Source organism: Mauremys reevesii, linkage group 17 (genome assembly GCF_016161935.1).
Source record: "Mauremys reevesii isolate NIE-2019 linkage group 17, ASM1616193v1, whole genome shotgun sequence".
Lineage (NCBI taxonomy): Eukaryota > Metazoa > Chordata > Testudines > Geoemydidae > Mauremys > Mauremys reevesii.
The window spans coordinates 5,409,858-5,423,935 of NC_052639.1; the positions used below are offsets into that span (position 1 = coordinate 5,409,858).

Below are 14,078 nucleotides of genomic sequence, written 5' to 3' on the forward strand. Positions count from 1 at the left end.
GGTGTATTAAATCTCTTGGCTTAAATTCAGACGCAATCTCTGACTATCAGAGCCCAGGAGAACTCATGGATGATTTAGTTGGGGATGGGTCCTGATTGGACTAGATGACCGCCTGAGGTCTCTTCCAACCCTGATATTCTATGAGAGGGAAGATTATCCCCCCATCTGCTACTACAGGGTTTTTGCACCTTTCTCTGCAGTGTTTGGTGACACTGAGCGGGAGGCACCTCAGGTCTGACCCAGCCTGGCAGTGTTTGTGCTAGACACACACTGTCCGTGGGATGGTTTTCCAAGGTAATCTAGTTTCTAGTTGTCTCTCTGCCTTGGGGAGCTCGGGAATGGCAGACAGGCAAGCAGGGCCTAGGCTAGCATCTTCTTCCAACAAAGAGAACAATAAGACATGCACAAAAGACGTGATGCTTCAGGATGGGCTGCCTTTACTCCACTCCCCCCTGCATTCTCCCTTTCACCAGATACCGCAGGAGATGGTACCATGGCGTGCTCCAGGCATGGGGCTGCTTGGATCAAACAGAGCCCCGCTGAATGTGGATCCAGGAGTGGGACAGGAGGGAATCATAGAATCTCAGGGTTGGAAGGGACCTCAGGAGGTCATCTAGTCCAACCCCCTGCTCAAAGCAGGATCAAACCCAACTAAATCATCCCAGCCAGGGCTTTGTCAAGCCTGACCTTAAAAACCTCTAAGGAAGGAGATTCCACCACCTCCCTAGGTAACCCATTCCAGTGCTTCACCACCCTACTAGTGAAAAAGTTTTTCCTATTAGAAAAAGGGACCATTTTATGCTCAACATGTGATTAGACTGTGGAACTCTCTGCCACAAGAAGATGTTCAGGCCAAAGGATTAACAAGATTAAAAAAGAGATTGCATACAAGAATATGCAGAGTTAGAATAGTTAATGCTAACTAACATTTGGGGAGGTGTATTGGTGAAAAATGGTCCTATTAGGGACCATTAGATCATCTCATTGGAGCTCCACCACAAGCTAGGCTGGAGAACATCCCCCTGCTCCCCAGGCAGCGAGCCTATTTGTCCATCCACAGAAGCTCAGCTCCAGTGCACCTGCTGCTCAGAGGCACAATCCTGTACTGCTGCCGTCACTGGGAGGGAGTTTCTGTCTGCAGCTCAGCAGAAGCAGGTCTGGCTCCAAATTCGCGCCCCCCCAACCCCCGTGCCTTCCCCGCAGCCTGCTGGCTGCCCTGACACTGCACAGGACACCTGTGCAGTGAGCCCAGGGGGCTGGGGGAGAAAATCCTTCAAAAAGCCCTTCCCCAAAGCAGGGAACGTCTCCTGATGGGTCTGGGATTTTCAGAAATGGCTCAAGGGGGAGCCATGTCGGCCCCACAATTGGAGCCTTGGAAACCCCACTCCTGGTGCCTGACATGAAGCTCCCAGGCCAGCCCAACAGGGAGGCCTCTCATCAATTGCCTTGATGGTTGGGGAGCTGAGCACAAGCATCAACCCTTTAAAAATCCTAGGATCCAATCCAGAGCCCCCAGCAGCACAGCCTCCAAAGCAGTTTGCTCCAGCACTTGCCATTCACTCATGTCTCAGCTCCAGGCACAGCCCAAGATTAAATACGCCCGAACATGGTAACACTGAATAGACTCAAGCGCAGGCCCCATTGTAACGTCAGATGATTATCCGTGAAGCCATCTGAATTGCTAACCGCGGTGAAATGTTCAGCATTTGCTGCTCTGCAAGTCTGTAATTATGCAGCGGCTTATGACCACTGACCTGGAAAACCATCAGACTTCATTTGGCTCCTGTGTGTCAAACTCTTTCATGGGAGCTGCAGGGCGAAAGGAACTCCAGCTCAATTCCACCAACAGCTGTTGATGCCGGCCAGCTGCCTTGGAGATTGCACTCCCTTCCTGACTTTGCATTCTCTTTCAACAGCGTGAGGGAAATCAAGGCTCTGGCAAAGAGCTTCCCACCCCGAGAACTTTCTGAGAGTCATCCAGAAACCCCGCTGTTCATCACTCAGCCCCGCTCAGAAATGCCCGGTGCATTTACCTGCAGGCTCACATCTTGCTAGCTCCTCTCCCGCGTGGTCACTACGGTGGTGTTGCACCAGTTTCCATTTTCTGCATTTCCGTGGCACTCTGGTGCCAGCTTTGCCGACTGCTAGAGAGCAGCTTGCAACGGCCCCTACGCCTGCCGTGGCAGGAGCGGCGCAGGAAACCTGTTTCTGGCTGTGCGTGTTGGTGACTAAAGCTGGTCTCAACTTGCCTTCTGCTCGCTCCCTCGTTTCCTGTTGAACAATAAAGAGAGCGAATTCACAGAACCGAGATTCTCACCAACTTCCTCACATCAAGAGGATGTGCAGGTTAGAACGGGGGAGATGACAGCAGTGCAGAAAATTCTTCCTGTAACCACACTGCGTGCCTGTCCCGTCCCAGCGCTGGATCTTCCTTAGGAGACTGAAACCGGCCAGCCCCAAGAGAGCTGGTTTCCTTTGCATCCCATCAGACCCTTGTCTGCTAAGGAGCACGAGTTTTCTCCAGCTCCCGACACAACTGGAACTGATCACACCACATTAGAAATGAGGTCTGAGGACAGCACCAGACTACAGGGAAAATGGCTCTGATCCTCCTCTGCTGCGTGCAATACATTTACCGCTGGTAACTCGGAGAAAACAAAAGCCCTTTGCAGCAATGGACAGCCACTCCCAGAATTTCCCTTCCTGCTTCCCCTCCTGGCACGTGGTGGGCATCTTGCAGCTTCTCCCTTCTCCTGGGGCAGGGGCCGGGGTGAGAAGGTCGGGAAGGGAAGGAGTTCGCCCAGGGGAGCAAGTTGTGTCCCATATCTCCGGGATTTGTGCAGGGCTGAACTGTGAGGGGGGGAGTTGGTGCCATTTTCTCTCTTCCCACCTCCAGGAGCAGGGGCTGTAATGTGCAGGAAGCCCCACCCCACGGGATGGGGGCAGGGCCAGGGAAGGACAGCAGAATGCCTCATTGGCTTGTTTTGTGTCGTTTGATTTAGACAGCGAGGCTCAGCCCCCAACTTCCCAGGAAGGTGCTTGCCTGAATTCAGCAGGGCCGCCCGGGGGGGGGGGGGGGAGGTGGAAGTGGGGCAATTTGCCTCCCCCCACGAGAATATAGTAGTCTATGGTATTGCAACTTTTTCTTATGGAAGGGGCCCCCAAAATTGCTTTGCCCCAGGCCCCCTGAATCCTCTGGGTGGCCCTGGAATTCCGCCCAGCACCCCCTGGTTCCCACAGACACAAGCACTGGCTGACCTCAGATCCACCTGAAAGTCCAGTTCGCTCTGCGCCGTTCATGCTGTTTCTCCGCCTTTGCCCTCCGCTCCATGGAACCGGCCAGCTCTCACTCCAGGCAGGATGGATGCTGCAGGGTCTGGGCTGCACACACTGCACAGGGACGCTGGGCTGCTTCCAGTGGTGTTTGAAAACAAGGGGTTACGTTTGCTTTGCCTGAGCTGAGCCCCTTTACGGCCCAGTAGAGGAACCAAGAAACAGCCCTGGGGAGGAGCAGAGGAAGCACCTTCATTCCAGTGGGAAGAGAGGTTCCGGCTGCAGGAAGCCGTGGTGGGGAGGTGGGGGCTCGCTCCGGAGCAGCAGGCTCCAAGCAGGCCTATCTCTCCAGCCTCAGCATTCCCTTCCATTGCCCCGTCCCTGTCTTGGTGCCCAGCACTTAACATGGGACCCAGGGGCAGCGTCCCCAAAGCCACGTGCAGGTAGAGAAGAGCCAGGAACCATCCCTTCCCTGTTCCACGAGGCCTCTACGGCCACCCCCAACCCACGGCTGCTGCCCTGTTGCACTGAGGACCCAACCCCTGGGCACTCCCCGCCACCCACTCCAAAGCCACGGCAGTGGCTAAGCCGCTGCGAGCCACCAACCCAGCCAGATCGGCCTCAGCATGGGGATCTCAGACCCGGAACTCGGGGGAACATGAAGCCATTCGAACAAGGGGGGCCTGAGCCGGCAGGGATGGGGGTGCATGTGCAGAATCACCCAGCCAGGCACCAGTCCCACACCACCTCTGCTGTCCCACTCACCGACAGGATCGTTAGTAGGGGCTGGTTCCCCAAGCTCCCCCCTCCAGCCTATGGCTCTTAGGACTTCTAAGCTGACAGCCAACCCCCCGCCCCTCCCCCACACTCCCTGGCAGCTGGCTCCTGGGCCCCCACGTGCCCCACAGGGCAGCAGAGTGCAGAGTTCTAGCAGGGCCGCCCCAGGGGCAGCTGGGGAGACAGGACCAGAGCAATGATGAATTAATTCAGGGGGAGAAAGGGCTGAGGACAGGACATTCCTTCCCACAAGAAAGTTGTCCCGACTCAAGATTTTTTTCCCAAAACCAAATTTAAAAAAAAAAATGGTGGGACGTTATTTCCATTGTCCAGCCAACTCTAATCAGCCTTTATTTTCTCACCTGGATTTGTGAAGTTTCTCATTCCATCCCTGTGCGCTGATCCCTGAGTGAGTACGACCAGCGCGGCGCTCAGAGATATGCAGGAGCACAGAGAGCAGGAGACTTTTCCTGTGGTGATTTTTAAAGCTGACTGAACAGGTTCCCGGTCACCTCAGACTCTGCAGAAGAAAATAGCCCTCCGGCAGGAGACCAGCACAGGCAGGAGGGATCTGTTGTTATAGGGGAGGACGTGATGCTCTGTACCTCAAATAGCACCTTGGACACCCCAAGTCACCACTGTGATAGGATTATGATGTGTTTTGTACAAGTATGCCTTGTGAGGTACCATTTGAGAAGTCATGATCTGTTGAGTGTTACGATTCTGTTGGATTACATGTGTTACTGTCGTATCTGAAGTTAGGAAGTTTTCCTAGATGTGTATTACTAAGGTTGGGAGACACCCACAACTGGCCTTTCAGTGGCAACAAAGGAGCAACTAATATTGGCCAGACAGGTGTTGATGGCCCATCAAGAACAATCCACTCTCCCAGAGACTCCTCAGAGAGCACGTGGACGGCCTAACATGTCACAGCAAGGATCTTTCTAGCTGGAGAGAAAGTATTCGTGAGCATGGACACGATGGACATCACCACTTGGCCTCTCTCCTCCCCCTTCTCAACACCTGGAAGATTGACTGGAAGACAAAGAATGAACTGGGGAGATTGATCTCAGGCTGAACGGGAATCCAGCCTGTGCAGTAAGAACTGTGAGCTCCCTGTAACATCTATTAGGGTGAGAAATTTCTCGATTCAAACCTTAAGCCAGGTCTATATTGGCACATTTTGTTGTTAAAACTTTTGTTGCTCAGGGGTGTGAAAAAAGTTTTAATGACAAAAAGTGCTGGTATGGACAGCGCTTCGTTGGCGGGAGACCCTCATTGGGATGGTTTTATTTTGTCACCGGAAGAGCTCTCTCTCAGCAATAAAGAACACAGGATAGACCCAGCCTTCCTTCGTCTGTAGAATTTAGATTGCATTTTTTCTTATTAGATTAGATTGCATTATTTCTTATGAGACCAACTTTGGTCTCTGTGCCTGCTCCTTAGAATCATTTGACATCCATCTTTCTGCAGTTAACATTATATTTTATCTAAAACAGTGCGGTTTTGGTGGAAGTGCTTGAAGAATCTCAGCTGAGGTGAACAAGGGCTGCTGCACATCCACTACCCTTTAATGTAGTGGTGAACTAATTGATGAGCTTGCGCTAGCCAAGGGAGTCTTGGGCCGTGAAAGATGGTATAGTTCTGGGGTGCAAGGCTGGTTCCTCCCTGTACAATTTGTGAGTGGCTTGCAGCACCTTCATGCAATTTAGCTGGGTGTGGGTCTTCCCATGCTGATGGCTGAGTGATCACAGCGCCTGGAGGGGGCTACTGTTGTCCCCGGCAAAGCTTTGTGAAGACAGCTCAGGCTGGAGAGCTAAGGGGGACACGGTGGTCCCATAGTTCCAGGTTGTACCCTGGGGGTCCCATCACAGAGGGTCAAAAACAGCCTGGTAAGGGAAAGTGCAAACATGGAGTCACTCTACAATCTGGTCAGAGCCAGGAGCAGTTCTTGCTCCTCGCACCCACAGGACGGTCATGCTGGTCTCTTCTGTTCTGTGCATCTTGGGTCAGAAGAGAATTTGAATCTCATCACAGGTACAGGGAAGTGGTGGCAGGAGAGCAGAACCTGTCCGCTGCAGCTGGAAGCCGTCCTGCTATTTACAGATGGGAAGCAGCAGGATCACACTTGAAAAATGAAAGAGGAAGCTCTAGTTTGCTGAGCTACAGCTGGTGGGGGCTTGGGGCTCTGAAGAGACTTCCCATGCGGCAGAATGTTGAGAAGCCCAGAGGTTACAACAGCTCCTATAAGAACTCGGGCCACAGCTCATGACCCAGAAAACTCCAGTGTGTTGTGACTAAGCATCTAACCATCCTGGAAGGCATCTGCTCCCTCTGGCGTCCGGGCTTCCCACCGGCTCTGGGGAATGCCCAAGTGGCTGCAGCAGTTCGAGATGGAAGAGAGCCTGTAATGGAACCCCCACAAGCCAATGCAGCATGGTTCCAGACAACACCACATTCTAGAGCCGTGGGTTTACTGGTGACCCCTTTCACACAGCAAGCCTCTGAGTGTGACCACCCCCCCCAATAAATTAAACACACTTTTAAATATATTTCACACCATTCTAAATGGTGGCGGCAAGCGGGGTTTGGGGTGGAGGTTGACAGCGTGTGACCCCCCATGTAATAACCTCATGATCCCTGAGGGGTCCTGACTCCCCGTTTGAGAAACCCTGTTCTAGAGCGTCTGCTTGTGACCATTTCACAGGACAGGGCTCTGCTGCAGTCATGCAGATGTTTAGCACTTCGTGTCTCAGCAGGTGAGTGGGGAAATCACCCACATTAGCTGAAAACCCTAAAAGGTCCTGGGGGTAGGGCAGGCTCCCCCAAGGGAGGGGTCAGGGCTAGCTCACCAGGGAACAGTCATGGCTCAGCCCCCTAGGCCAGTGGATCCCCTTCCTCAATAGTTCTGCACAGCATCTGTCTGCATGGAGCCTACTGCTTGCACCACCTGCCCCATGTCTCAAGGGCTTCCCTTGAGGGCACTGACTAGCAGCCCCAGCACAGCAGGGGCTGTGCAAACCAGCTAAGCCAGATCTTGACACGTTGAAGGACGCTCTGCAGAGCATCATGACAAGGACCAGGGGGCTGCGTGACTGCAACAGCTCCACACACACAACTTGGGTGAGCAAGGAACATGCTGCAATCTCCAGTACCGAAGGTATAAACGCCCAGGAGACCTGCGCTGGAACAAGGGCTCGTAAGAGGAACAGCGCGATGCAGTTAGGCTGAATATCTGGAAATGCCCTGACAGTGAAAGCTCTCAGGGTGACGAATAACCTCCACTGGGGAGTGGCTCCAGCACCTGTGACACTGAACTGGATGCATTGAGGTAATAAGGAGGAGCTCTGTCTTGCCTCTACCCCCTGCCTGGCTCCCCTTCAGGTCTGGTTTATTATTTAGATTCACAGGAGTTTTAATAACATGCCCAGTCAACAAACAGCCCTGTGCATTCCTCTGAGTAACTCAAATACACAGTGATGACCACACCCGAACTGAGACCATTCGAACCCGCCCACCTGATCGGCAAGCCCCACGCCGCCACCACCCACCTCCAGTGAGACGTTACGGAGAGAGCCTCCTTACTGCTGGGCAGTGCCGCATGCCCCATGCCCATCTCTGCTGGCTGCCTGGCCTGTCTGCACACAGGTGCCTGGCTCCTTGCTAGAAACGCTGCTGCTGGGCACCCGTCCCTTGCTGCTTTGTAGCCCAGGAATGGAGAGGGTGAGGTCTGGCACCTGGTGGAAAGGGGGCATCGCCAACCCATCTGCCAGGCCTCCTCCCAGCCATCCAGCTCTGCCATTCTCATGGCACAGGTCCCCATACTGGCTTCCCCCCAACCCAGGAAATAAGCCAGGCCCCAGCTCCCTCCCCTTGGGACTTCACTAGTTTTTAAATGGTAACAATCACACTGGATGAGCCCCCAGTTAAGGTACCGTAGCGAACAATCCTGTCTGCCTAACAGAGGGACACCATTACCCAGCAGGGCTCAGGACAGGCAGTGCCAGAGAACGCTCTATCTAACCCAAAGCACCCAGACACCTTGCTAGGCAGAATACAAAGCACCCAGATGCTCTATCTAACCCAAAGCACCCAGACACCTTGCTAGGCAGAATACAAAGCACCCAGATGCTCTATCTAACCCAAAGCACCCAGACACCTTGCTAGGCAGAATACAAAGACCTTTGCTGGCATTTTGCCCAGGTACGATGGTTAACGAGTCAATTCTTACAGACAGTGTCATGGGATCCTTAATGAACGCAGGTAGCTGAGTGCTCCATTTCCCGTCTGCCCACATGCCATGCTGCACCACGGAGCAGAAGGAAAAGTTCTGCCTGCTGAATAACCAGAGCCCTTCCTGCCACACTCAGCCCCTCCAACCTGCTCAGCTGGCTCACAGCCCACGTGGCATGGCTGCAGCCCCTGAAAATGCTGCTGTCCCAGCAAGGACTGGGCAGAAAGGGCTGGCATTCAGGACAACTTATTTTACCAGCATGTATGAAACCTCACTACCACCAGAGGAATGTGCTGGGTGCCGCTCCTAGGGACATGACATTACCATGGGACAGGCGTAGATGTCTGCACAGCAGATGCTAGTTTGGGATTCTACAGCTCCAGTTTTCAGTGGGAACCCCGCACTGAATCCTAGTGAGTGACAAGCCAAATGGAAGACTACTGGCAGCAATGAAATCCCTGGGAGAACAACAGGAAGCCAGGGCTCTGCACATGTACCAGGCTGGTGTGCAATGGGGTTTTCACAAGCACTTCACAGATCTCTCAGTTGGATGGAGATTCTTGTCGGTTCAAACGGACACGACTTCCTCCATCAACCATGAATTTTGTGTCACTTAGTGTCACCCGCTGCGCTGGGGTGGGGGTGAGGTATAGGATTAAGGCTAGTTTGAGGCACTGACATTGCTGTGGAGTTCAGGGTGTGCTGCTGGGCAGCCTGGTCCCACTGGGGACTCTGCCCATTAGAGCGCAAGACGCACAGACTGGAAGGTACAGCAGGCATGAGAGCTATTATAAAACACTTGTGTGCACAGCGCAGTCAATTCACACACAGATAAGCCCAGGCCCCTGCCCCAGGGGGTCACAGTCTGACTTAGAAGAGACAGACAAGCCCCTGGCAAGGCATGGAAACGGAGGGCTGTGGGAGTTACCAATTCCAAGGGACTCAAGGAGGAGATCAAGGATGCTTCAGGGACGAGGCAGAGAGCAATGGGACACAGGGCCCAGCGCTACAGGGGAAGGAGACGAAGGGAGCTGTACGATGAGAGTGGGGGAGGACGGGGGTTTGACGAGGCCAAAGGCAGCTCTTGGAGAAGCAATTCCACGATTTAGCAAGAGGCCAGAGCAGGAGGGAGCTGGGGCAGCTGGAGAGCGGAGTGCCCGTGGAGAGGAGGAAAGCCCAGTGAGAGCGAACCGGAGTGGGGGCTGCTCTCTGAGTAACAGCGATGTCACATCTGCTCCCTCCCCACGTCTCCCAGGCCTGGGGGGGCTGCAGCAGTTCCCATCCCCCATCCCCAGGCCTGGTGTTCCAGAGGGTGGGGCTAGGAGCCATCCTGCTGCTCACTGGATGGGAGGGGGGAGCGGAGCTGACCCGAGCTGCTGGGCTCCTCGCTCCCCCCTCCCTTCACGTGAGAACGGCTTCAGTTCTTGAGAGAAGAGGGGGAGGGAACGCTGGCTGCTTCCTGCGGCAGTTCTGATTGGCTGCTCTACCACAGGAGGCGGGACAGCGGGAAAAGCAGCCAATCAGTCAGATCCTCCCCTCTCCCTCTCCCAGCAGGGCTATAAGAAACCCAGTGAGAGCTGTAAAACATGTGCTTCCAGGTCTGCACCCCCTTTGACCAGCCGCACTTAAAGTATTTTCTTAAGGGGGGAGGGATAGCTCAGTGGTTTGAGCATTGGCCTGCTAAACCCAGGGGTGTGAGTTCAGTCCTTGAGGGGCCACTTAGGGATCTGGGGCAAAAAATCTGTCTGGGGATTGGTCCTGCTTTGAGCAGGGGTTGGACTAGAACCTCCCGAGGTCCCTTCCAACCCTGAGATTCTGTGATTCCACAGGGGTGGGGGTGGGAAAGAGAGAAGCTGGATCCAGGATCACTGCTCAGTCATTAAGGGAAAAACGGGTGACAAATGCAAAGCTCGTCTGGAGCAAAATCCAACACACAATTTCATTTCCACTTGCCTGTCCCGACAAAGTCAGTTAAACACCAAGGAAGCCCTTAATAAAAGTGTGGCCTCTTTTGTAATTAAGACAAAGGTAAGGATCTACCCTGGTTAACAGAATGCCATGCTGTAGGCCAATTTATTTCTTCACTGTGCGGGTGTTTCCACTGAGAATGTAGAAACTGGATTCCAGACCAGTCTAAAGCTTTTTCCATAATCCACCAGCAAGAGGAGCAAAGGAAATATTCCCTGTTCGATAAACTTTAATAATCTCCATATCAGAGTGAAAGGAAAATAAAATCTAGTAGCAGCCTCATTATTGGCCAAGAAATAAAAAATAGCTGTCCAGGAGGATCTGGGTTTTCTGTTTTGCTATTTAAAAGGCCTCTTTCCTTGGTGGATGCTAGATGTGGAAGAGCCCACAGTTTCTCTGCAGAAGAGAAGATTGGTCTTTCCTCTCACAGGGGGACGTCTGGACATCTCATCTTACACAGTATACCCCAGCCATTTGGCACACGGCACGAAAACAGCAGGACCAAGCAGCTGCTGTGGACAAAGTGCTAAAGGCACAAGAGCTTCATGTCAGCTTCAGGTTTTGTTTTTGTTTTTCTTGAAAAGTTCCCCTGCAGTTTGGCGGCAGGTAGCTGCTATGCTTATTTCCCAAGCAGGTGAGATGCAGTTCCTGTGCAAAGTCATGTATGAAAAATTCTGGCTTTCAGTATTGCGAATATCCTAAAAAACTAGACCTTTAACATACTTCCGTTACAGGCACGCCACTGCAAACCTTGTGGTTTACACACAGGAGATCTATCCGATTTCCATCCCAAGTAGTAACTCCTCTAAGATGGGAACCCGTGGAGCTCAGTAAATGGAACACACTTCTTTCACAGGGAGGGACATTCAGCAAAAAATAAGCAGCACCAGATTAGTGTGAATAGAAGCACCATTCTTTGCGAGTCACTGATCTTTTCCACCAGGCTTTTACTTCACTGGCTCTCTTTTCAGCACTCACAGGAACAGTAGCCTCTGCTTGTACATGAGGAGCTGCACCTGTCCTAGGCATCCTCACAGCACTGTATGGTTTAGGCTACTCCTACCCTGGTGAACATCTGCACACAGGAGCTGCTCAACCAGTGGTAGGAATGTATTTTCTAGGACTGAATGGCACTTGGTGTATGCTCCCTTTTCCCTTCCTCTGCAGTGTCCAGGTCACAAGTTTGCAGATGAGCAAAGCCCTGTGTACAGTCCATCTGTGAGAAGCTGCTCACTACATATTTGGTTCCACGAGGATGTCTGCTTGCAATTGTTGCTGGTATTTCTGCCGGCGTTCGCAGCGGGGGCAAGATTTCATGCTGTCTTGGCAGCACTTGTGGAAGACAGTTTTGCAATCTCTGCATCTAGAAGAAAAGCAAAAGCAAAATCATCTCTTCAGCAACACATGGATCACTGGGCCTAGGGCGGAGAATACAGATTCCCCACATCGCGAGAATGTAACTCGAGAGTTTATTTCTATTTCTTCAGATTCAACATAACTCCCACCCCATACAAACGCTCTGACAATGATTAGACTTATCAAGCACCAGCCAGCAGCATAAATATTAACATACAAATAAACTAGCCAGCAGCAAAAATCAGTCAAAGAAATGGAGATAATTTACCTCCATCAACCACCAGTTAGAAAAGCCGGAGGAGAGCCTCGCGCCTCCATGTCAGTTCGGTGTCAGCTGACTGCAGTCAGCCATTGGAATGTTATTTACTGTGTCCACATAAAAGAACATTAGGGGAAACACTACGAAAGAAGAGGATTTTGCATGCACATAAATGTCAGAGCAGAAAAAAGCTCTTAAGAAGTGGAAAATAAAATGAAAATATTGAAGGTTGAATTGCTAAAATCTTGGGGGGGGGGTGCTGGGCGATTTTAACTAGCTAATGATGCTGCTGTGCGATGAGGAAAGGTTCATTTTTAAATGCAAGTAAGCACAGGCAAAGGGCACCCAGCAATTTCAGAATGACTGTAAGAACGAAGACTCTGCATCTATTCCCTGCATCAAGGGCCCAGCCATGACCTCCCCCAACATCCTCCCCGCTCCATCTTGGGGCCAGACTGTGCTCATATCTGACAGAACAGGAAGTGCTGCCAGACAGCTAGAGGCTTGGGAGGAGACACTAGAAGTGATTGCAGGCACCCTCGAGATGGGCAGAAGGGGACGCCTTGGGAAGGAAAAGCCTTCGGATTTCTGTGACTGAGCAGAAAACATGAACTAGGTTTTGATTTTGCTAAGCTGCGGGATGGCGGAAGCCAGATTAGCTAGCCGGTGATCATGGAAGACTCACTGCATAGGCATGAATATTCCTGGGAGGCATCCCCATTCTGAGGCAGAGCCTGCAATGAACATGGAAATTACACATTGCATCAAGCTATTCAAAACAGGCTCTGTAGTAAAGTCTGGTTAACTGGTTCTTTTGGGCAGAGTGAGGGAAAGTTCAGGGCCTGCCAGTGATACAGGAAGTGCTTTAGTTCTTGTTTTAGCTTTGCTCCCCCTATCTAATCCACTTACATGTCCACATCACGCTGGCTGAAAGGGCAAATTCAGGCACCCAAGCTAGATTTAAATGACACCAGTTATGGTGAAATGCAAATGTCTCACACACAACAGATATCACACTTGAGACAAGCACTTTGATGCTGTAAATCTGGGGCTGCTCTATATACAATAGACACATGACGCAAGTTCCACACACCAAAGAAACAACAGGCGGCCCAGGTGCTGAGAGCAGAGGGAAAATCCAAAGGAAGTGGAGAAAAACAGCGTTAGCATTGATCTCAAAGTGGGGAAGCCACAAAAACACAGCACTGTTCTTGTGTGAAAGAGCTAGGGCGAAACTCTGCTCTGCGTCGTGCTGGTGTACGTCCAGAGGAATTCCACTGGCTTCTCGGCATTCACACCTGTGCAACTCACAACAACTGCACCTTTAAGTATAATCCAGTGGATTGTGGAGGACGAAACCCCCCCGATACAGCAGGCACCTGCTGAGAAGCTGCAGGATGCAGTGCAGTTTTGTAGCCCCACAGCCCATTGCCCGCAGCACAGACTGAGACTGTTGGCGTGGCCAATGTGCCACTTTTCAACCCTCCCCTGCTCATGGGGTCCCAGAGCCTGGGCTCCAGACCGAGCCCGAACATCCACCCAGCCCTACAGCCCGAGCCCCACGAGCCCAAGTCATGGGCCAGCCGTGGGTGTTTCATTGCAGTGTAGAAATAACCAGTGGGGCTGGACTGTTTGTGAATGAGCTGTTGCCAAAAGGAAATGACTGCACCCTCCACCTGCCAGGAGAGCGGCTTCAGGAAATGGCTGCCGCTCATGTGAAAATGACAGTGTTGTTCACACATTGTTAGGAGGCATTTCAGACATATCCTGCGGTGAGTCATATACAACACGACCCCGGCAGCCAGCTGTTCCACATGGCAAAGAGCAACGGCAGCCTGCTTCAATGGGATGAGGTTAACAGCCCTAGATCAGTCAACAGGATGTGCCACTCTGACCCCAGGGCTGGCTGGGTGGCGCACCTCCTCTTGGACGCCGGGGACCAACATGTTCTGGTTGTGGGTCTGCCTTAGTCAGAAGATATGGGGGAAAAAGTCAGCTGGGGCTCTCATGTTAGATACTGAACGTGGAGCAGTCCCTGCCCCAGGCTGAGGGGGCAGAAATCACAAGCCATTCTGCTAGGCACATCCAGACTGGAAACGCTCCTTAGTCCTGATGTGTTAGGCCCACATGGTCCCACAAATCTCTTGCAGAACTTCCGGACTGGCTACTAGGCTGTTTAGCAATACAGGAACTGCCAGAGCGTATCAATGG

General features: G+C 52.3%; 2 protein-coding genes across 7 annotated transcripts in view; both read right to left on the reverse strand.

Moving 5' to 3' along the window:
• The window catches only part of ARHGAP27 (Rho GTPase activating protein 27), a 79,552-nt gene extending 76,257 nt beyond the window's left edge, over positions 1-3,295 (reverse strand). Inside the window, exons 1-2 of one of the 3 annotated variants that reach the window (XM_039504195.1) lie at positions 3,259-3,295; positions 2,034-2,271 (exon numbers count right to left, since the gene is read on the reverse strand). Coding sequence is in view for 1 of the 3 variants with exons in the window: in XM_039504192.1 (XP_039360126.1) it covers positions 1,755-1,766 (12 nt within the window). In the remaining 2 variants the exon portion in view is untranslated. Of the gene's footprint in view, positions 1-1,754; positions 1,987-2,033; positions 2,882-3,258 lie in introns of those variants that run through there. The other 2 variants (XM_039504193.1, XM_039504192.1) reach the window with 2 other exon arrangements.
• A 7,029-nt stretch (positions 3,296-10,324) lies between these two features.
• PLEKHM1 (pleckstrin homology and RUN domain containing M1) overlaps positions 10,325-14,078 on the reverse strand; it is a 57,128-nt gene continuing 53,374 nt past the window's right edge. For all 4 annotated transcript variants that reach the window (XM_039504154.1, XM_039504157.1, XM_039504155.1 and 1 more), the window contains one exon: positions 10,325-11,615. In XM_039504154.1, the coding sequence (XP_039360088.1) occupies positions 11,486-11,615 (130 nt within the window). In that variant the 3' untranslated portion in view covers positions 10,325-11,485. The remainder of the gene's footprint in view (positions 11,616-14,078) is intronic.